This window comes from Abrus precatorius, unplaced genomic scaffold (genome assembly GCF_003935025.1).
Source record: "Abrus precatorius isolate BTA unplaced genomic scaffold, Abrus_2018 Scaffold11, whole genome shotgun sequence".
Lineage (NCBI taxonomy): Eukaryota > Viridiplantae > Streptophyta > Magnoliopsida > Fabales > Fabaceae > Abrus > Abrus precatorius.
In genome coordinates this window covers 21,602,875-21,625,566 of record NW_020874303.1, presented here as the reverse complement: position 1 = coordinate 21,625,566, position 22,692 = coordinate 21,602,875, and the positions used below count along the sequence as shown (strand labels likewise).

The following is a 22,692-nucleotide window of genomic DNA, read 5'->3' as shown; positions in this document are numbered from 1 at the left end:
AACATCTTAAATTATAAATGAATTAATTTAACTTTAAAATCCGTCAAACGATATGTCTGCATGTATTGAAATTTACTTGAAAATGGTAAGAAAAGAATGGTACGAAACAGTTTCCATTTGCAAATTAACATATAAAAGGAAAGAAAATTTTGCACCATTTGGGAAGAATCTTTCTAAGGTAATTCTTTTACTTACATTTTCTTTTATATTTAAAATATATTTTAAAATGTATATAATTAAAATAAAGTATATATATAACTTTTAATTATTTGAATGATACATTATTAAATGTGCGTTTGAGTTGATGTCAAATAATGTGCTCCATAGACTAAGAGGTTCTTGAATTTGCTTTGGCAGTTATGAATTCTCTGTGTTTTTTTTTTGGGCGGTGGCAGTTTTGAAATGAATTGCATGTACCGTAAAACAGAGGTTGAGACCCGGCCCGGCCCGGCCCATGAGCAGTGCAAACCAACAATCAGAAGAAAGAAAAAGTGTTCCCGCGCGAGCGAGTAGATTGAATTGGGAATTGGGAATTGTTTGTGATGGAATTGGAACCATGGGAAGCCCTCGACGTTGACGACTCTGATATCTCCACCTTCCTCCGCCCTTGCAAACGCCGCAATAACTCTTCGTCTTCCCTCATTCCGGGTCCCGCCGGTGCTGTTCAGGCCGCCATGATGAACCGCACCCGCGACGACCCCCTCCCCACTCAACAATTCCTGAACCGAGTTCTCCAAAACGGCCATAAAAACGACGGCGACTTCAACACCAATCCATGGCTTTGTGCCTTGCAATTTCTTCGCTCACAAGGTCACTTTCTTTCTCTCTATCATTGCGAATACCTTAAACTGTTGCTCATTATTTTCTGTTTTATTGTTTACAGGCACGGTGGATGGTGATGATGACGTGGCTCAATCTACCCCTTTGAACTCTATCAAGAAGCATTGGGATGCTGAAAGAGTGGCTCAGGTATTGAAGCGTTCTTGGGAATCATTGTTTTTAGTATTCCTAAAATTTCACGAGTCTCTTTTGATGGTAAGCAGGTGGTGGCTGTCATCGAATCATGCACCCCCAATGGTTTTGGAGACATGATGGTTACCCTCAAGGTATTACTGTAACTGTCATTGTGTTTGAATTTGATGACTTGCACATTCATATTTGTTTGAATTTCAGGATCCTACGAGCACGGTTAGTGCCACTGTCCATCGCAAAGTCTTCACGGAGGGAGAATTTGCGAAGGATATAACTGCTGGTTCAGTTGTGGTTCTCCGGAAGGTCCTTGTGTTGTTAAACTATTTTTTTTTTTTACTTATTCGGCCACTAGACAACTTTGCTTGCTTGAATTTTGCAGTTCTTTACTTTGCAGGTTGCTGTGTTCTCTCCCACTCGCTCTACCTGTTATCTGAATATAACATCGCGCAACATTTTAAAGGTTTTCTGTGCTTTACATTTCGGGTTACCCCAATTTTTGAATGAGTTCAATTAAATGGAATTTATATCGTTTGCTTTGATTAGGAACTTCTAGAGTGTGTTAAGAATGGGATTGCATTTCAGAACTGTTGAATCGGAGGACTGATAGATGAGTGAGGCCCGTTTATTTATATGTTTATTGTTGAGAGATGTTAGTTTGCGAAAATCATCATTCTACACTCACTAGTACATTATACTAGATTCATACATTTAGTGAGGGATAAGAAGCGAAAAAAGAAGATATGATAGTTGAGGTGATGTGATGTGATCTACAGGAAGGAAAAATAGAAAGAAAAATGAGGTCGAGAAGTAGAAGTACGTGTGTATGAATATTGTTGTTCATTTGTTTGTACTCATTGCTTGTTAACATGTTACACAGGTCTTTTCCAAGGACAGTGGACCTCCATCACAGCAACAAATTTATCCTTCACGCTCAATGATACACACTACACCTAGCATAGGTATGTGACCATAAATGGCTCAAGTGCTTTTATTAGATCGTCTTTCCTTTCCGTGGGCCAATTTTTATGCCTAGTTAACATAACTGAGTTCTTGGAAATCCATATTTGGCCTTCCTTGAAACAGAAAGACATGAAGGGTCATGGATACCAGGCTCTCTACCGCAGGAAAGAACAGAAGGAATCATGTCTAATCTCAGATTAGATTCGAGGTTTAGACAAGTAGCAGATAATGGCAAACAGAGGAGTGAAATTTTGGCCTTAACGAACTGTCACTTTGATAATGGAAACGATCGAAACCCAAAAAATGTGTTGGATAGAGAGAACTTATTACTGAGCCAAGATAATGCTAGACCTGTGGAAGTAAACTGTGGTGTTAGTGAGCTTGAAAGTGGGATGGAAGATCAACCCAACCCTCCTGAACTGGATGGAGACAGTTTAGCATGGATTGCTCAAGGCAATAGTTCAACAAACTCCGTTCATACATCTCATGGTCAAGAAACTGGGATGAAAACTCACTTAGAAGGTCAGAAGCAATTAGTAAATCCAAAAAGTTCAATTCCGCATTGGACAGAGGAGCAGTTGGATGAGCTTTTAGCGTTTGATTGAACATGGCAATTTCGTTTTGTCAACGCGAAGAATGACAATAGTTTTCATGCATCTTAGTGGTGATATTTTAAGCATTTTAAAGGTGCATGCCTTTTGCAAATATTTTCAGGAATACATTCATGTGGAAGAAACGGCTCGTCTCTAACTCGGTAATAGGAATGATACCGCCGTTTGGTTCCCTGCCAATGTTAATCATGATCGTTCTTTTATCAAGACATGTGAAGCAATAGATTCCATTCATGTTCCTGCTCAAAGTTTAATGCACTATTCTTGATTTTTAAGGCCCCACCATGCCCAAAACCTTTGTTTTTGGTCTAAAGGATATCATATTATGATCCACTTTATTACTGCCCAAGTAACCTTGAGCCAAAATTTTGTGTTCTTATCCCCGTATTACCCAAATCAACCTCAAGCTGCTCCAGCCGTAGGTCTTGTTTAAGACTGATGACTGACCAACTCAACTAATATGGGAATCCATCTCAATAATTCAGAATGAGAGTAAATATAGACTGTCAATTGTATCAAGGTTAGATAATGGACATTAATAAAAATTTAGGCAAATGAAGGAGAATATAACTACTACAAAATTTTGTGGGGGATCAATTTGAAGGAAAATTTTAATTATTACCCACATCATAACTTTTGAGGTGTCACGTGTCACTTATTGCATCAAGTACAAGCTTAGTATACCAAAAAGAATTTCATTAATTTTTACAAATATTAATCCCGTGGAGTAACTAAATATATTCAAACAAGTGAAGGACTTAAAAATGAAATCTTGAAAAGAGAATATCTTACAAATTTTAATAAGTAAAAAAGAATAATGCATTGTAATTTAAAAAATAAAATAATGTTATGCTTTAAAAGTTAAAATCGGTGATGATTTAATATTACAAATTTTTAAGTTTAAGTATTTGATAATTCTACTATAGAAAAATTATTCATGGTATTAATAGAATAAAAGTTGAATGGTTAAAATGAAGAAAATTATCAAGAATTATTTAATTATAAAATATTTATCAAGTTAAAAATATTTTTTTTTACCAAATTGCTATATATAATTACATGATAATAAACGTTAAACATAAAAAATAACACAAGAAAAGTGACAAATTAGATAAATAAATAGTGATACAAAATGACAATAAAGAATGATGATATTATCAAGAATATTAAATAAAAATTTATTGTAAAAAAATAAAAAATAATTAAAATAGTTTGAATATATTGATTGATCATTGAAAACATTAACAAAGAAAGTGAATGACATAACTTTTGATACAATGAAAGGAGATAGAAAAATTCTCAAACTTTTTTAGAAAATATAACAATAAATAATAATTTATAAAATTTTATTTTTAACATGACCATTTACATAACATAGATGAGCATTATTCTTGTTCATTCCAGCTTTCTACAATGTAGTAGACTTTTCCATCCAGAGTATAAAGGCACTTTTGTCAGTTTTGAAGGTCAGTGAGAAAATGAGATCGCAATTTCCTATCAATTCTGAGGATTACACCCCCCATTGAAAGACAATCACTTCTTGCCGTCACAAATTACTTTCGGCATTGCACTGTTGCAAGACTGTCATTTAACTCGTCATAAGTTCCTTTTTTTCTTATAATAACCACCAACAAAAGTACTTCCACCGGACAAAGAATAAAAAATCAGTGAATTACGATCTTGTTATTTTGGAGAAAAAAAATTGCACAGCTGAAGTCATAATAAGCATACGCCTTATTTGACTTTACGCACTAACGAACGGAAGTACATTCACTGCGCACATATTATAAAATTGTGAAGTACAATCTAATTGGAAAAATGCATAGCTCAATATCTAGCTATAGTCATAAGCAACCTCTTAACTCGGCTAACATTACAATCCGAATATATTTACCTCAAACAAAATTGGGACTCGTTCTGGCAATAACACGTTACTTTGTCACAGAACCTGAAGAAAGGTTGTGCAATACATGGTTTCCATGTCTAAAATTTGCCTTGCCTCGAAGGACAAAAGAATCATTATCATTTTGCAGAAATCACATGTCGGATTACTCTTGTATCACTATTGTAACTAGAAACTCATCAATCTTAGTGCATATAGGCACCAGCATCATGATTCTGGGGTGCTCCGCCAACGAAGACAAATCTCAGCGCTTATATCCCGTGTCACAATTACGTACCTACTGGAATAGCTTCCTCAACCTCTCAGCAGCTGCAGCTGCCCTTTTGTTGGTTGGCTCAAGTACAAGGGCATATTTAAAATCTGCAAAGCAAAAATTCCATTAGCCAAGGCTTCGGAAATGAAGATGAGAACAATTGCAATAATAATAAAAGAAGACGAACCCTGTTAATATGTACCTATCTAATTTGATAGTACAACCCCAAAATTCATCACAAATAATTTCAAATTACAATCTCATATTAAAAGATGAAATACTTAGAAGCACATAAATTCTTACAGAACACAATTAAAGCACATAAACCAGAAATCAGCTAAATATGGGCATTGGAACTAAATATTAATCCCTTCACCTTTAAGGTGTGGGAGACTATAACATGAAAGCAAGTGTGTGACTAGTCATTTGCAGTATATTTTTATTTTGGAGAATTCTAGGAAAGGACAAACCCAAGCATGACTTCAACAAAACGGAAATGTGAGCCAAGCCACTCTAGTGATTAATAGCTTCATTTTTTTACTTAGTAGTACAGATTGGTACTTGACTTTAATTCCCTCTTAAGTTTAAGTTTAAGTTTTAGTAAGGAAATGATAAAATGCATACACATGTCAATAGAACGAAAGATCTTACCATCAATTGCATCCTTGTAGTAGCCTAACATCTCTCTAGCCGTACCTCTACGAAAATAGGCTTTCACATTCTGGGTAAAACAGACAACACAGAGGTGTTACTGTATAATGCTCATGACCATCTCATTTAAGGAAATATACAATAAGCAGGAATCTGAACAAGTTTGATAGAACATCATATAAAAATATACAGATTAATATCCTACCCCTCTTTTTCTCATTATTATTCTCACAAAAGCAAAATAGAGAAAGTTTATAAAACCAAGAATGTAAACTGATGCACCCATTAATGTATTTGTAATTACATAAAACAATTTAATTTAGTATACTAAATAATGGTAATTTAATTACAAAGCCTTGAAAAAGTTATCATAATCTTTTAATGAAAAAGTCACCTTTTTGTCAAGATTAATTGCTTTTGTACAATCTGCCTCAGCTTGGAGATAACTGGACGAATGAAAAGAACAAATCAAGATGTTTGCAAGACACTTTTTAGGAGTAAACAGTAAACTAGCAAGAATGAAACGCTACCTCCCAAGTTCTAGATACGCTTGAGCCCTATTACTGTAGTATGTTGCATTATCACTGCAGAGTTTGATAGCTTCGGTATAAAATCCAATGGCTTTCTGCCACTGCTTATCTTTGTAGGCTTGATTTCCCTGAATCGTAAAGCAATAAACCAAAAGAAAAGAAGGTTGAGAAGAACATGCACAAAAGTGAGAATTAAACAATCAAAATTATCCTATGCAGCTTAATAAAAATGCAGAAAACTTGCAGAGAATGATGTCAAATCACAAATATTCTCAAAAGGAACTGGACAGAAAATATAAATTTTGTGATGGTTGCAGCTTCTCTAGTAACAGTTTAGCAAAGGTTGATACATGAATGCAATTCCAACTCTGCTAAAACAGATAGTTAAACCTCAAACAGAAGGATAACATGGAAGGATGTCAAGGCATATTTGTAACACCCCAAAAGGATTGTCAAATATATATCTGATGAACTAATGAAAGTTTCTATACACAGTTTTGGCATAGAGTATCATCATGAGGACACTAAATATAATGTTAATCAAGACCTGAGGGTTTTGTCCTACATGTAAAAACTAATAGCACCAGGCTTAGAATTCATAGTTACTATTTACTTGCATTGTAACTGTCCTCATGAGATGTGAAGGACTGGAGATGATACAAGCTTGGCTTTAGCTATAGCCATAATGATTATATCAAATATATGTTGTAAAAAATTCATCCATTTATATGCATCAATATTAGTTGAAATACAGACATACAGACATCCACCGCAAATAAAGGAAAAACAAATTTGATACCTATATCCAACAGACATGCTGAGAAGTTTATAACAATCCAGTTTTCAAAACCACTGGTGCTTTAGAAGTAAAATCATACCAGATATATATGGCACAATAACAATCAAAAGCAGGTAAGTGCACAATTCATCAGATGTAACAACAGCAATACCTTCTCTTTGGCCATTTCAGCAGATTGTTCCTTACTGACAACATTTCTAAATGATTTACTTTTTGCGGCAATATCAGCCTGCTCTTGGAGAGTTGTATACATGGTTTGTAGTGTATCAAGTAAAAATCGATCACCCCCATGCCTAGCTATCAAGGACACTGAAACAGGATACTTATCGTAAAATCCTAATGGTATTGAGACCTGAAAGGAAAAATCAAGGGAATATGAATGAAAGATGCATAACCACTACCACCACCACCACGCCCTAAGCCGTCTGCCACTAGGTTCAAAAAAATCAATTTGGGAAACAATTTTCCATGAAAAGAAGTTCTAAATATGTAGTCAAGAAAACTACCAGAAAACATTATGCCAGTTTCATGAGGGAGAGAATTTTACCTGACAGCAACCTGATATGCTTGCAATGCTAAGCAGACTAAAAGCACGATTCTGATAATCATCTGATAGGATCTCCTTCCCACCTAATTTTGGAGGAGGATCAGCTACAGTAGGGATCACCAAAATTCCTTCATCCTAGAAAGTGTCAAAATTTATTAAATTCAGCACAATTATGTCATGTTTATAAAAATTCAGAACATACTTTTTTAATATATCGAAAGGAAAATTTAATGTCCTCACATAAGACAGTCTGACATGCATTTCAAAATATGTTTTCAGCAGCTTGGTCTTAGAAAGGTTTCTACTCATTCAATACCAATATTCCGTTCACCATAAGTTTGTTCATAATCAGCACAGCTTCAAACCTTGAACAATCACATATTAAAATCCACCAAATATGCACGCTCTTCATCTGAATTTTTTTTCATTTTTTTTTTAAAGAAAGTGACGAAGATTATTGAAACTCCATCAGCTAATGGTTTCATTATACTCTAAAAACACTGTTAACATATAATGTTTTAGAAGATGAAAGCAAACTTAGAATGAGACAACATGAAGATTGTCACTAAATAAGGAGGATTCAAGAGAAGTAGGATGTAGAATGGTATAAAATCATAACCTTCAAAAGCAAATTTACAGCAGCACGCATCTCACTTCTAACGGATTTAGAGTTTTCAATTTCTACATCAGATGCCGCAAATTTTCCATGCAATTGTGTTGAGAGAGCAGCATGAAGATCAGGTTTTACTATGTTCATCCACTCATCATGGGCTAGTCCGAACTCATGTCTGCACAAATAGATTCAGAAAATAGTCACAATACTATTGGAGACTTCCACAGACAACCGTAACACAACAAATATTAATTATGCACATCCACAAAGAGGAATACTAGAAAGAAGAAGTTATGGCATGGTTATCTGTGAGTTAGATAGAACATTAGTAGCAAAACTGCTGTGAATGTAAAACATCTCTAACGAAAAGAGAACCAAATGACAGCATTCTTGCTCAAGCTAACATTAAGCACAAAATTGCAAATTATAGTAGCATTTCCATATTACAGAATCTGACCAACCTTTGTAGGAATTGCATAATGTTAGCAAGTAATTTTAACGAAGAAGCTTTCAATTCACCATTTGTTTTCTGACCAGAGCACTCCTTCAAGCTTGGAACTTTAGAACTTATATAATCCTCAAGATTTATATGCTTCAAAGCTTGCCCTGAAGACAATTGATGTTAGCAAAAATTAATGTAGTAGAATTTCTAGAACAAAGTAGAAGTTAGTAGAAAACAAACACACACAAGGCAAGAGCTTTTAATGACAACCAAAACAAGATGGATCATTTTAAATTGCAAAAAATCACACAGAAAAAGTAACTTACTTCCAAAAAGCTTCTCAACTGCTTTGATCACAACTTGAGAACTCCTGTCCAGAGGAACATTTATATGTTGAAAACAATCATCTGCTATAATTATTTGCCGAGGACTGCGTTGAATTACAAATGGTGCTTGTAAAAGTATATGGCCAACTTGACGTAATATATTAGGATCCTTTGCAAACCAACCTGAAAAGGGCATTTCAGAAAGAATTACAAAAATGCAGTAAATGGTGTAGCAACTAGCAATAGCATCCATATAGAAAGACAGTGCCAGCAACTAAAGAAAAGTCTGAATGAAAACAATTACACTCGAACAGTTCTTTCCATTTCTTTATGTACTTAGATTAGCTTATTTTGTTTTCAAAATAGTTTGTAATTAAGATATACTGAGAAATATTTTTTAAGAAAACAAAAAGACCCAAAATAATGAGCAAATGCAAACAAGCACTTGATCCTGATACCACATAAAAATACTAATCATTCAAAAGAATAAATAACAGTCACTTGAACCCTCCAGCCCATAAATCAAACCGTATTAAAAAATTGAATCATCCATACCAACAGCGTCCAGACTTGTTGAAATAGGTATGATTCCCATATGAGAAACAGCACCATATGAAGGCCGAAATCCAAGAATGCCACAAAATCCAGCAGGTACTCTCACCCCACCAATAGTATCAATACCTGTTATACATGATGGTGTCACAGTGTCAGAAACATTCTCGTATCAGCATATGGTGATAATGAAACAAAAAGTATAAACAGACAAAATAAAGATAACACAGTGGTTATTAAAATTGAAATATCTTACAGTGATGTGGCAAGAATACATAGGAGTAAAACAATGAATTCAAAGTTAAAGATATACCTTCATTAATATCTTAATCTACTGAACATGCCAAAGCAAAGACATGGAATTTCCCATCAAGAAGTGTTACTTTTGACATAGTTAAACAATTAAATGGATGGATTTTAAATGTTTTAAACACCTTTTTGTTAAGGTTTGAATTAATTTAAACTGCAAAATGAGATCATGCCTATTTTTGATTCTAAATAGAAATTAAGAACAGAAGCATGGACCAAGAATAAAAGGCAGACAACACTCTCAGTGTTAAAAGCTCACCTCAATGTAAGAAATAATGGCTGTTTCCTCTTTACCAACCTCAAATTCAGCATGTCAACAACCAAAATAGATAAGGTGACAACCAAGGTCATGAACCATTGGATTTCCCAAGAGGAAAAATTGGCCATATTGTATTTAGTATTTATTCTATTTCTGTTGACTGATTAATCACTCAACATAATCCAGTAAACAGATATATAAAGAAAACATACATGAAACAAACCACCCCTGGAGGTACACTAACACCACTACATCATGAAAGCGTGATGCTCTAACATAACCAGGAAGATAATTTTATAAAAGTATATTATCCTGCTATTAAGTTACTTGGTTTCTGCAGAATACCCGGCCAATGAAGGAAGACACACACAAACACATCAAAAAGAGACATAAAATTGCCTATAAACCTTTCAGCGACATAAATAAGTATGCCACTTGTCTTTAGAATAACAACAATCAAGAAAGAAGGATCATTAACTATCAAAACGATATCGAGAAGCTCACCCAATGCAAAATCAACCAAATTGCCAGCAACAGCCACAGCTGCGCCCCCGGAGGAGCCACCGGGTACTCGAGCAGGCACAGCAGGATTGGTCGGCGTTCCATAATGCTTATTTTCACCACTAATACTGGATAGAAAAAATGAACAAAACAACTAAATTTTTTTTCTCAAATCCAAAGTTCCAAAAGATCAAACAGTGAACCGAAATCGAGGCAACACTAAACCCTAGCCCACCACTCGGGCACACCATTCACAATCCTTAATCGCTTATACAACACTCTGTTACCAGGTGGAAAAACGTTGCATGACATATTTACAAACTAAGCACACAGTTGTATCAACATGCAAATTTTTGGAAAAAAAGAAAAGAACGAACCCAAAAGCAAAGTCTTCGATAACAGTAGTTCCCACACAAGTTGCACCTCCTTCAACAAGAGCAGAAACTGAAGGAGAAGTGGAAGAAGCAGGTTCGTGAGTCCGAGCCCACTCGGGATGCCCAAACGTGGATACATGACCTTCCACGTCAAATCTGGTAACAAATTCATTTCAATATTTCAAAAGAAAAATAAAAATAAAAATCTTATCATAAATTCAATAACAGTAACAAAAAATACAGAAAAAGAAATTGTGGTTAGGTTACAGGTCAGAAAGTGCGAAAGTGAGAGCAGTGAGTGGATGAGGAGCTTTGGGAGGAGCAGGTTGTGGAGGAGGAAGAAGCTGAAGCTTGCGAATGAAAGCGCCAAAATCTTCTTTAACAGACTGCTTCAACTTTCTGGTGATGAGAACAATTCCAGCCAAACTTAGCCCCAACAAAACCCATAGGTTCGCTGATTGAGACGCCATTGATTGATTCTGCCACACTCAGCCACAACGGTTGAACCTTCACAAACACAAACAACAACACCAACAGAACAAGAAGAGGATAGGATTCTCCAACACTCGCCGCCTCAGCTTCTTTCTTCTGCCTAAACTCTATGCTCTCCCCTCATAAAAACCTTCAACAAATAAATAAATAAATAAATACTATATTATTATTATTGATGTCTTTTTTAAAATTATTATTTAATTTATAAACACTCAATCATATTTACATTACTTATATTTTTCCTTTCGACATTTTTATGAATTTTAAAATACCATTTATATTTCTATAGAAAAACAAAAATGTGCAACATCAATACAATTTAATATTGAAATCGTGTACCAGACGGATTGTTAATTGTAACATGGGACCAACAACAAAATCAATATTTCAAACAAAAATGCCTTCGTCATTCCTAAGCCACCAAGCTTTATTTGTCATGTCAAGTGAATAGTTTGTAAAGTAACAATTATTAGGTATACATTATGAAATTTTTTCAATAGAAGTGAGCTTTGAAATTTATAAATTAATATACATACCAAAAAATCATTAATAAAAATATTGTATTCATAATACAGATATAAATAAAATATAAATTTTATATGTTTAAAAAATAAATTATTGAAAATATTAAAAACTAACTTAAGAAATAAAAAAAATTAATTCAGTTTCCTCATGTGGGTCTCATTGTATATTAAATTAGTTAAAAATTAGAGTATTAATAACCTGTTAATTTAAATAATTAATTGTAGATAAATTATATAACTAAACATTAAATTAGAAAATATGCATTATAAATTGAAAAGAAAATACAAAATTATGTGGAAGCATGTTTGCTTTTTAAATAAAGAATCAAATTTATTATATAATAATAATAGTAAGATTTTGTATTTAATTAAATATATTTATAGTTATAAAACTAATATACATAATTAAATGGGTTATTTAATAAATTTAATGGTAGAATTTATTATTGATAAATTAAAAATAATTTATTAAAATAAACTTATAAAAAAAAGTCACATCTCTCATAGCTACAATTTATTTATAATAAGTTATAACTTATTCATCCTCCCTATTTATAATATAAATTACATATCTAAAGGTAATTGAGAGAAAGTAAAAGCATGAAATAAATAAAAAAACCAAATTTTGGTATTATTTATATTGAATGCGTAAACATTACATGGTTAAAATTAATTAATTAATAATAATAAATTTACCTATAAAAGAAGACATGCAATATTTTTAATAATTTATTTAGTTGACATCAAACTCGTTTTGACTTGTGAGTGCACAGGATAAAAAAACTTTAGGGTGCACAAGAAAAAAAGAGTTAAAAAAAAGGAAGAGGAGCATAGAGTAGAAAGCTTAGAGTGATTGAAGAACTGAAGAAAAAATGGAGACTCCTCCTTCTCAACAAGGCATCCTGAAGAAGAAGGAAGTGAGGAGTCGAAAACCTAAGTCCATATGGGAAGAGAAAAAGGAAGAACAACATGGGAAAACAATTAAGGAAGGAAGAAAGACGCAACAACAACAAAGGCAGAAGAGGAGCACAGAAAGGGTAGAGGGATTGAAGAACTGAAGAAAAGATGGGAAGAACAACATGGGAAAGCAATGAAGGAAGGGAGAAAGAGGCAACAACTACTCGGGAAGAGGAGCATAGAGAGGTAGAGTGATTGAAGAACTGAAGAAAAGATGGGAAGAACAATATGGGAAAGCAAAGAAGGAAGGGAGAAAGACGCAACAACTACTGGGGAAGAGGAGCATAAAGAGGTAGAGTGATTGAAGAACTGAAGAAAAGATGGGAAGAACAATATGGGAAAGCAACGAAGGAAGGGAGAAAGACGAAACAACAACAGCAACCTTCCATGGATGAGAAGTACACTCAATGGAAGTCCCTTGCTCCTGTTTTCTATGACTGGTTCGCCAACCACAGCTTCATTTAGCCCTTTATAACTAACTACAACCTTAATCTCATGTTTTGTTAACTCTACACTTACATTTCCTACATAACAATATGGAAAGGGAGAAAGATGCAACAACGTGAAAGTCTCTTGTTCCTGTTCTTTACGACGGACTCGCCAACCACAACCTCGTTTGGCCCTTTATAAACTAACTTACATCTCCAACACTGCAGCCTTCTTCCACACCTTCCATGCTATTTTTTTTCTCTTCTTTCCCAAACTCTTCCTCACTTCTAACCTTTAATTGCATCACTATGGATTTCACCCATGGATTTAGTGAATTTACCTTGACCACACCTTGACCACGACCTCTCATTCCGTAGAGTAATTGGTGTCCCCTCAATCCCTCAAAAGAGATGGAATACCTGTGCATGATTTGTGCAATCATGTGCCATGCATTTTGAAACAACATGAGTGCATACATTGAATAATTAATTTTATTTTAGTCACATTTTGAACTAATAAAATAAAATATTAAGATAATCATTAAATTCTGCAAAAAATAAAGACACCATATAAAAATTAATTTAAAAATTTAAAACTTAAAATTTTCAAATTTTAAAATAAAGATAACTAGATATTTTAAAATTTTAAATGAGTGGGTTGGTGAATAAAAATTGACTTAAAAAAATTTTGAATGGTTAAAAATGCTGAATAAATTATTTAGAAAAATAAATAAGGAATTATGAAATTTTGGAAGCCTTTATTTAAAAAATAAATATAATATTAAATAGGATTTAAAATTAAAAAAAACAATAGTATCTTAAAAAAAAGTATCAAAATAATTACTTTTTATATTATTATATTTCTAAATAGTAATTATTTTGATATCACTTAGCTCAACAGTAATTATTATATTTCTAAAATAAACTCACTTTTTCTTTAATATCACTTAGGTTGTAAGAAAATTTATTAAATAGTCATGAGATAAGTTAAATTTTACTGCCAAAAAGTGAGTTTATTTTCAAAATAAGATAAGTAATTTTTTTAATAATAATTTATTCTCAATTTAAATTTAATCTTTCTAAATTTTAAAATATGTTTCTTTCATTGTTTAAATTAGTTTTTTTCTATTCAAAAATTAAAATATAAGACTAAATTAAAACATATTTTTTAAAATAAAATTAATATTTTTTAAAAATATTTTATAAGTAAAAAATAATCTTCATCGCAATCTAATATGAAAAATTTTAAAAATCAAGTATAAAAATAATCAAAATTAAATTTTCTAAGAACAAACAAAAAATTAATTTTTAAACTTATTCCTGATTATTTTTAGAAGAATTTCATGACTTTAATTTTTTCATTATCTTCAAGTAATACGTAAGAGTATAAATTTAACTGTGAAGTTTAAATCATTTTTTAAAAAATATTTTTCCTAAATCTAAAACACCAATAAAACATATTTTTTTTATACTTTCTCAGTCTATTTTTAAATTTTAAAAAACAAAATAAATTCAAAATCTTTTTTCTTCAAAAAATGAAATTTGTTACTTTTTTTTAATTTCATTATAAAATAAAGTATCAAAATAATAATTTTTTAAAATTTATCTCTTTTATCCAGAAAAAATTTATCTCATTATGTAACTTTGACAAACTTTTTAAAATAATATATTTCATTAGACTAATAATTAAATGTTATATCTTTAATTTTTCTAATTAAGCTAGTGCTTCAGTATGATAAAATATTAGTTAAATGATTTGTAATATTTTTATTTGTTAATTTTATTAATTATTTTAATTATTACATAAATTTGTTATATATATTTTATGAAAATAAATAAATATATTTGTATTTTAAAAAATATTTAAAAAAGTGCTTGCTACTGTAAAATTACCATAAAGCTGACATCAGCCTTTGCAGTTTCAATTGCAATTGTCTGCGAGCCAAAGAGTGCAACTCAAATTTTCTTTCACAAGATAATACCCCAATCCCAATCCCAATCCCAAAAAGAAATTAAAATTTAAAAATAATAGTATAAAAAATCCTTCGCCAATTGATTCCCATTCTCCAATTCTAGTTTCTCAAATAAAAACAAAATCAAACATCTACTCACCCACCATAATAATTCATTCTCTTCAGGTACCTTTCTTTTTTCTCTCTTCCTTCACCCATTGTGTTTGCCTATGTACCATCTCTAAATTTGATCGAATTTTTCCTTAGCTTTTCACAAAATTTCTTTCCGCTCTGTTATAATCGAGTGATTTTCTTCTCACCCATTATGCCTTTTGATTGATTGGTTATGTTGTTTTGTATTGTATTGAACTTTCTAGATTCTGGTGGCTTTAAAGCACTCCATTTCAAACGTTTTTTTGATGGGTTAATGGCGGTTCACTAACCAATAGACCATCTTTCAATTTTTTGCCCCCAAACATGACCCAGATTCAGCTTTTCACTTATGTTAATAAAATTAGCTTTTTTTTCTCTTATCCGTGGAATTTAGAACCGTGCTCATTTAAATTTTCATAATTCCTGGTTTATAGTGTTGCAAGCCAATTGAATATGTTATTGTCTGCTGCATCAGAATTTATCCTTTTCAGATGTTCACTCGAAGATTAAAGAGGGAAGACGACTTCTCCATAACTACAATGCGAGAGATTAACAGTTTCATGTGTGTCAGTTAATGTGCTTGAGGTGGCAGTCCCTTAAAGCAGGTTTTCCTCACCTACAATTTGATTTGGTGTGGACCAAACTGACACAGTAGCATATTCTCTGTGATCTTAAATTTTCATCGACCTGATTTCCTCACCTACAATTTGCCTTGATGAATGCATGTAACAATTTGTCAAATGTTTATGCTTAGCTTCATTGTTACTTCAGCCTATATTTGATTTCTGTTAAGTCATAGTGTGTCCTTGGCTCTCTGTTTGCACATGTTTCAGTGCATGCAAACAGAGAGGCATGTCTCTTGGTGCTTTTTGGCAACATTCATCTGAGGCTGCACCAATAGAAAAACAAACATGTACAAATCTGTGTAGTCACATGTATTGATGTCTTTTCTTGCTAACTAAGGTTTTATTACATATGCCAGGATTGGAGGGAAGAGACAAAAAATGGTAAGATCTACATATGAAAGATTTTCGAAGGATTTTGCAATGGGAGGAGTAGCAGCAATTGTCTCAAAGAGTGCAGCGGCACCAATTGAGAGAGTGAAGCTTTTATTGCAAAACCAAGGTGAAATGATTAAAAGAGGCCAACTCAAAAAACCGTACCTGGGTGTGTCTGATGGCTTTAAGAGGGTCTTCATGGAAGAAGGTTTGATTGCCTTTTGGAGAGGTAATCAAGTCAATGTAATCCGATATTTCCCCACACAGGTGTGTTTCTCACTTATCTGACATTCTGATTGATGTTAAAGACCTGTATGCCCACCCTCACCATTTGTTTTCTCTTTCTTTCAAGCTGTCATATCTGTGAGGTTAACGGACTATCACCTATTATAATTTTGTAGTGTTTATATTGCTTTTTATGCAACTTCCATAGGAAGATAGAAAGAGAAGAAGAAAAGAAAACAAAAGAATTAACATGACAAGTTATCATGGAAATTGAATGACGTTTAGCAATTTACCCAATAAATATATTGCGGTAATTATTTCTTGTGCATCACACCAAATAATAGATGGAAATCCTTTTGTTCCTGGATTTTGTATCCTGTCATCTATGGACCTTAAATATTCAAATTATAGGGATTATCTGTTAGCTTACTTCCCTTCCATACTCAGTTTTTCTCCCGCATTCTCAATTAAATTGAAATATATATTATTTCAAAGCCTTTTCTTTTCTCAATTACTTATACAAAATCATTTCATGGCATGATGCAATATTTCCTATGCATGTCCCGCTTGTTCTTCGTTCCTCCTTGTGTGCTATTCCTGTCAATCCATGTTAACATCATTAGTCGGGTCTCAGCACATGCATAAAATAATGGCCCATACATATGCAAGGGAAACCACCTGTTGGTTTTTACCACTTTCTGTTCCCATCACTTCCTGTAGTCGTATGTCTCAAATAATGATTTCTTTTTTGTGTTTATTAGAAATAATGTTTGAGTAAACAGTTAATTGGTCTATAGGCTTTCAATTTTGCATTCAAAGGTTACTTCAAAAGCATTTTTGGGTATTCCAAAGAGAGAGACGGGTACATTAAGTGGTTTGCTGGGAATGTGGCTTCAGGCAGTGCTGCAGGAGCGACTACTTCACTGTTTCTGTATCATTTAGATTATGCACGTACACGATTGGGCACAGATGCAATAGAATGCCGTATGACTGGTCAGCGCCAGTTTAAAGGACTAATTGATGTATACCGGAAAACCTTATCAAGTGATGGAATTGCTGGCTTATACAGAGGATTCAGTATTTCAATATGGGGAATCACCATGTATCGAGGGATGTACTTTGGGATCTATGACACCATGAAGCCTATTGTTTTAGTTGGGCCTTTGGAGGTAAGCATTTGCACTTTCACCAAAGAGATCTATAGTTCACGGTCAATGGGAAAATATATTGCTGGTACTCGATACTTAACTGAGAAATTTTGCTTTCAATTGCTACTGGACTGGTAATCTCTTTGGTCTAATACACAGTGGTATGTGGGCCAAATATTGAAGTTACCCCAGACTCTGGAATGTTACATTGACAATTGAACCCTTGAATTTGAACATTCATCTTCTAGACATGTGATAAGTCAGATAACATTATTTCAGAAAAAGAATTTACTGAATTTTCTTGTGATAAACTTTTCATAGATGCACCTCTTGATTGTATATTTGCTGAATTCAGAGGATTGGTTCTGTTCTCTTATACCCTGCCCATCAATGTGAGTCTCTTGCTTTATTTTCTGCAGGGGAACTTTCTTGCTTGTTTCTTGTTAGGTTGGAGCATCACAACTTTTTCAGGGTTTTGTGCTTATCCGTTTGACACCTTGCGCCGACGAATGATGCTTACATCTGGACATCCAAACAAGTATTGTAGTGCAATACATGCATTTCGTGAGATTGTTCAACAAGAGGGTTTCTTAGCTCTATTTCGAGGAGTTACTGCAAATATGCTTCTTGGTATGGCAGGAGCTGGGGTGCTCGCTGGATATGATCAGCTGAACCACTTCTCATCTAGACATAATCAATATAATGAGACAAACCAAAGAGTTTTGAAATGAATTGCCAATTTGTGAGGGAGAAATGCCAAACAAAATGGCTTATTCATCATGTAGAATGAATATTATGCATGTTCATTTCAAAAATTTGGTTTTAAAGACCATAACAATAAACAAACTTTTGGACATGATAAGATTTATTCTATAAATCAAACTCTTCAATAAACACATTTTTCATGTCCAAAAGAATTTTTTTTTTTCGGGACGGAGGGGGGGTGTTAATGTATTTAGGGACCTTGAAAATCGTATTTATCATTTAGAATGAAAACTATGGCTGTTCATTTTTAAAAGTTCGGTATGAAGGATCATAACACAATACACAAACTCTTGGACATGATAGATAGCCAAAGGTATTTGTGCTATAAATCCAACAGTAGTTCAATCTTTGAACATACTAAACTTGATTTTTAGGTCCTTAAATTAAGTTCACCCTTCCTAGTGGTGAATGTTTAGTGTCGATATCCTCTACTGCATTATTGTAAATTTATCTCCATTTTTAAAAAAAATTTAGCATGCGGGGAGGGGTAGCTGAAACATAGGAAAGGGCTGTTAAAAACGTAACCAAGACTTCAAAATCAAGCTATCTGTTTTCATGGATGCTGTTTATATGAAGTTTACAATTTAAATAGCTTACATCCCCAGTTTCAGTTATTTTGTTAACATGATTATGCAGATCTTATCTCGGGAATTTGCCTACAGTATTCATACATATCAGAATTTGAGGTCTTATACTTCTTTCTACTGTGATATACAATTTCCGAACACGAACTAATTATTAATCGTTATAAAAAAAAAAGACAATTTTTGCAAATATATTGAATTGGAATAATTTATGAATAATCCTGTCGCAAACACCGTGCACTTGCATGCTTGCCTAAAAGTAGCGTCCAACATTATGATGAGTGACAGTGAGTCGTCTCCAAAAATGTTTTATCATCCAAACTAATTAGACGATTAAATTAAAGTAATAATAATGATAAATTTGAGTTGAAATTTTTTCTCGTCAAAATCGATCTAATAACAGTCTTCTTGATATGCTTGCACTGTAACAAGTTTCCAGCATTCTTCGACAGAACTTCCTACCCCCATCATTCAAGTTTCAGGCTGTAGCAAGAAAAGTACTCTATGATGGTCAACTTAAATATTATAAGATTTAAACAAATTAGGTAATGAAATAAATTCAAGCCTTCTGATAAAAATATCGAGAATGTAAAAACTGGTATTGAAGGGGTACCCTTCAAAAAGGTGAACTGAAACATGTAGAGCTGCAATCATTGCAGCAAACCACAAACTTCAAAAGCCAAAGAACTGAACATTATCGATTAAATACTGCTAGTAACATGCAAAGCATCGAATTGGTCTAACATATTCAGCTCTCAGCACCCTCATCATCTCCTTCATAATCACCATCTTCATCAGCCGGAGCATCCTGGTACTGTTGATACTCAGCAACAAGGTCATTCATGTTGCTCTCAGCTTCAGTAAATTCCATCTCATCCATCCCTTCTCCAGTGTACCAGTGCAAGAAGGCTTTCCTTCTGAACATTGCTGTGAACTGCTCACTTACTCTCCTGAACATCTCTTGTATGGAAGTTGAATTACCAATAAAAGTTGAAGCCATAGAAAGACCTCTGGGTGGGATATCACATACACTAGACTTAACATTGTTGGGAATCCATTCAACAAAGTAGGAAGAGTTCTTGTTCTGCACAGTCATCATCTGTTCATCCACTTCTTTTGTGCTCATTTTGCCTCTGAACACTGCTGAGGCTGTTAGGTATCGGCCGTGGCGCGGATCAGCCGCACACATCATGTTCTTGGCATCCCACATCTGTTGTGTGAGTTCTGGGACAGAAAGTGCACGGTAGTTCTGTGATCCTCGAGATGTGAGGGGAGCAAAACCCACCATGAAGAAGTGAAGTCGAGGAAACGGAATCAAGTTCACTGCTAGCTTCCTCAGGTCTGAGTTGAGCTGACCCGGGAATCTTAAGCAACAAGTAACTCCACTCATTGTTGCTGATATCAAGTGATTCAAGTCTCCAACTGGAAGGAAATTAACAAGACATAGAATCCATCAAGAAGAGAAGGGAGAAAAGCAAAGTCCTTAATATGTAGTGCTTGCTCATGAAGATTGCCATAGGCCATAGCTATATAAATTAGGAAAATGTTTTGTTGACAACAAAATGGGACAACTAAAATTTGTCTCCTTTGGGGTGTATTTTCATATAAAAGTACGCGAGAGATAGGGATATTATATACTCTATTAGGTACAGGGTCAATTTTTAGATGTTCCAATAATGGATTAGATAAATTATATTATACTTACAGCTTGGTGTAGTGAGCTTGAGGGTCCTGAAGCAGATGTCATATAGTGCTTCATTATCAAGGACCATGCATTCATCAGCATTCTCCACCAACTGGTGAACAGAAAGAGTAGCATTGTATGGCTCAACAACTGTGTCTGAAACCTTTGGAGATGGAAACACAGAGAATGTGAGCATCATTCGATCAGGGTATTCCTCTCTGATCTTTGAAATCAGCAGTGTTCCCATTCCGGAACCTGTTCCCCCACCCAGGGAGTGGCACACTTGGAATCCTAAATTGAAAACCAAAAACATAAACATATAAATATCGCATTAAAAAAAAACCTAGATATATAATAAAAAATGGAATTTTCAGGTAATAATTGTCTCTTAACAAATATTTTGAAAGTTAAACAGATTCCTAGTCGTTCAACAATGTTTCATGTTTTGTTCAAGTGATAGTGAATCAAAATTACTATACCGAAGCACAATATTGCATATAACAAGAATCTGTGTATAATATATTTTTATAAAAAAATAAAAAAAAATTAATGCAATTCAATGCATTTAAATATTATAATTTTTAATAAAATTTATTGTATATAAATTTTTTATCATATCTGATGTTGCACCATTTGGTTTCTTTGTTTATTTTATTTTATTTTATTTCAACGGAACAGTGTCCCATGATGTTTGGTTATGTTTATTTTACCTTGCAAGCAATCACAATTCTCAACCTCCTTCCTAACAACATCAAGAACGGCATCAATAAGCTCAGCACCCTCGGTGTAATGACCCTTTGCGAAGTTGTTTCCGGCACCGGACTGGCCGAAAACGAAGTTGTCAGGTCGGAAAATCTGACCATAAGGGCCGGTTCGGGCAGCGTCCATGGTGCCAGGCTCAAGGTCCATGAGCACTGCACGTGGCACGTAACGTCCATTGCTACCCTCATTGTAATAAACGTTCACTCTTTCAAGCTGAAGTTCGGTGTTGCCTACGTACTGTCCTATGGGGTCAATGCCATGCTCATCACACACCACTTCCCAGAACTTTGATCCTATTTGGTTCCCACATTGCCCTCCCTGAATGTGAAGAATCTCACGCATTTTCTGTCTTGGATGAGGGGCAAAAGGGGAACTAAACTAACTCTTTTCAACTGTCACTGACTCTCCCTGCAAGGGCTTGAACTTGGACGAAGCAAAGGTAATTAGTTACATTTATAGTAATTGTAAATGAGTGCTCTTTGAAAATGAAGAGTGAGGATGAGAGGTTGTGGATGAGATCCCACGGTCAGGATTGCTCGTCTGCTAGGGAAACGAAGGTTCGGTTGCTTGGATGAATGAGGGAGAGCCATTTGTAAAACGCTATTTGCAACTTCGCCGGCTTAACAAGGCGGTTTCTATATTAATATTGCTTTGGAACATCACATTCTTCAAACAATTCAGTAATTGGAAACGCTTAAAAATTAATTTATATTTCACGTAATAACGAATATGATTAAAAATGTCATTTTGTACATCAACTAATATTATTTAACATGGTCTATACCAAACATCTATAACTACTTTTTAATTTATACAGAGTGTTTGGTATAGATATCTAAAACGTGTATTAAAATAGTATTAATTTTTTATATATTTTTATTTTTCTTGCTTTGTTTTGTGACAATATTTTTGTATGAAATAACATTACTGTATGTAATATTATATAGCATTTTCATTTTTTATTTTTTTATACATACATGACAAAAACACACTTCTAATATAAAGAAGTTTTTGGAAGTGCATTGAAAGATTTTTCATGGTAAATTAGAACTGAAGGACTCATTTGGAGTTTCTCTTGCCCTATCTCTTAGTGTAGTCTTATAGTAGAACATCAACATCATATTTTGACAATATCAAGGGTTATGCCATTTGAGGGACCTAAATGACGTTTTTTGTCTCTTTACATTCGAAAGTGACTGAAACTAAAGCTAAAAGAGAATTTTGGGGATGAAAGAGTTTAAAATAAAAGGGTGAAGTAAAAAAAGGATATTTTTGGTTGGTGGGTTGAGGGGTTGATGCCATCAAAGCGAGAAAATACTTGTATGCTAAGGCCAGCAGGTTCAACGACGTATACCAGGTCCAACTTCCTTCCTTTATTGGCTTCAACCCATCTAAAAACGGAACCTACAAAATATTAT

The 22,692-nt window shown here is 33.7% G+C and overlaps 4 protein-coding genes across 8 annotated transcripts; 2 read left to right on the top strand and 2 right to left on the bottom strand.

Annotated features, from left to right (window-relative positions):
• The first annotated feature begins 476 nt into the window (after nucleotides 1-476).
• Nucleotides 477-2,632, top strand: LOC113853661. The gene is made up of 7 exons (XM_027484164.1): nucleotides 477-810; nucleotides 884-969; nucleotides 1,044-1,106; nucleotides 1,174-1,275; nucleotides 1,367-1,432; nucleotides 1,850-1,931; nucleotides 2,056-2,632. The coding sequence occupies exons 1-7, from the start codon at nucleotides 543-545 to the stop codon at nucleotides 2,535-2,537; spliced, it is 1,149 nt and encodes a 382-aa protein (XP_027339965.1). The 5' UTR covers nucleotides 477-542; the 3' UTR covers nucleotides 2,538-2,632.
• Nucleotides 2,633-4,705: 2,073 nt separating this feature from the next.
• Nucleotides 4,706-11,218, bottom strand: LOC113856680 (translocon at the outer membrane of chloroplasts 64). 2 transcript variants are annotated; one of them, XM_027488640.1, is made up of 13 exons: nucleotides 10,870-11,218; nucleotides 10,606-10,758; nucleotides 10,232-10,356; nucleotides 9,163-9,288; nucleotides 8,608-8,790; nucleotides 8,301-8,445; nucleotides 7,846-8,014; nucleotides 7,227-7,361; nucleotides 6,831-7,031; nucleotides 5,881-6,008; nucleotides 5,745-5,796; nucleotides 5,351-5,420; nucleotides 4,706-4,806 (listed from the first exon to the last, which is right to left on the bottom strand). In XM_027488640.1, exons 1-13 carry the CDS (start codon nucleotides 11,070-11,072, stop codon nucleotides 4,724-4,726), a joined length of 1,773 nt encoding a protein of 590 aa, XP_027344441.1. In that variant the 5' UTR covers nucleotides 11,073-11,218; the 3' UTR covers nucleotides 4,706-4,723. The 2 variants fall into 2 exon arrangements, 1 of the variants encoding a protein (XP_027344441.1); XR_003502915.1 differs by lacking the exon at nucleotides 5,745-5,796 and having other exon boundaries at nucleotides 10,870-11,210.
• Nucleotides 11,219-15,123: 3,905 nt separating this feature from the next.
• On the top strand, nucleotides 15,124-18,371 carry LOC113856683 (ADP,ATP carrier protein ER-ANT1). 4 transcript variants are annotated; one of them, XM_027488645.1, is made up of 5 exons: nucleotides 15,124-15,141; nucleotides 15,600-15,713; nucleotides 16,091-16,373; nucleotides 17,129-17,500; nucleotides 17,899-18,371. In XM_027488645.1, the coding sequence occupies exons 3-5, from the start codon at nucleotides 16,113-16,115 to the stop codon at nucleotides 18,208-18,210; spliced, it is 945 nt and encodes a 314-aa protein (XP_027344446.1). In that variant the 5' UTR covers nucleotides 15,124-15,141; nucleotides 15,600-15,713; nucleotides 16,091-16,112; the 3' UTR covers nucleotides 18,211-18,371. The 4 variants fall into 4 exon arrangements, with proteins under 4 accessions (XP_027344446.1, XP_027344444.1, XP_027344443.1 ...); XM_027488643.1 differs by having other exon boundaries at nucleotides 15,584-15,713; XM_027488642.1 differs by having other exon boundaries at nucleotides 15,130-15,141; nucleotides 15,584-15,670.
• Nucleotides 18,372-19,474: 1,103 nt separating this feature from the next.
• On the bottom strand, nucleotides 19,475-21,616 carry LOC113856682 (tubulin beta-4 chain-like). Its single transcript, XM_027488641.1, has 3 exons — nucleotides 21,223-21,616; nucleotides 20,534-20,803; nucleotides 19,475-20,250 (listed from the first exon to the last, which is right to left on the bottom strand). Exons 1-3 carry the CDS (start codon nucleotides 21,614-21,616, stop codon nucleotides 19,577-19,579), a joined length of 1,338 nt encoding a protein of 445 aa, XP_027344442.1. The 3' UTR covers nucleotides 19,475-19,576.
• Between the last annotated feature and the right edge of the window lie 1,076 nt (nucleotides 21,617-22,692).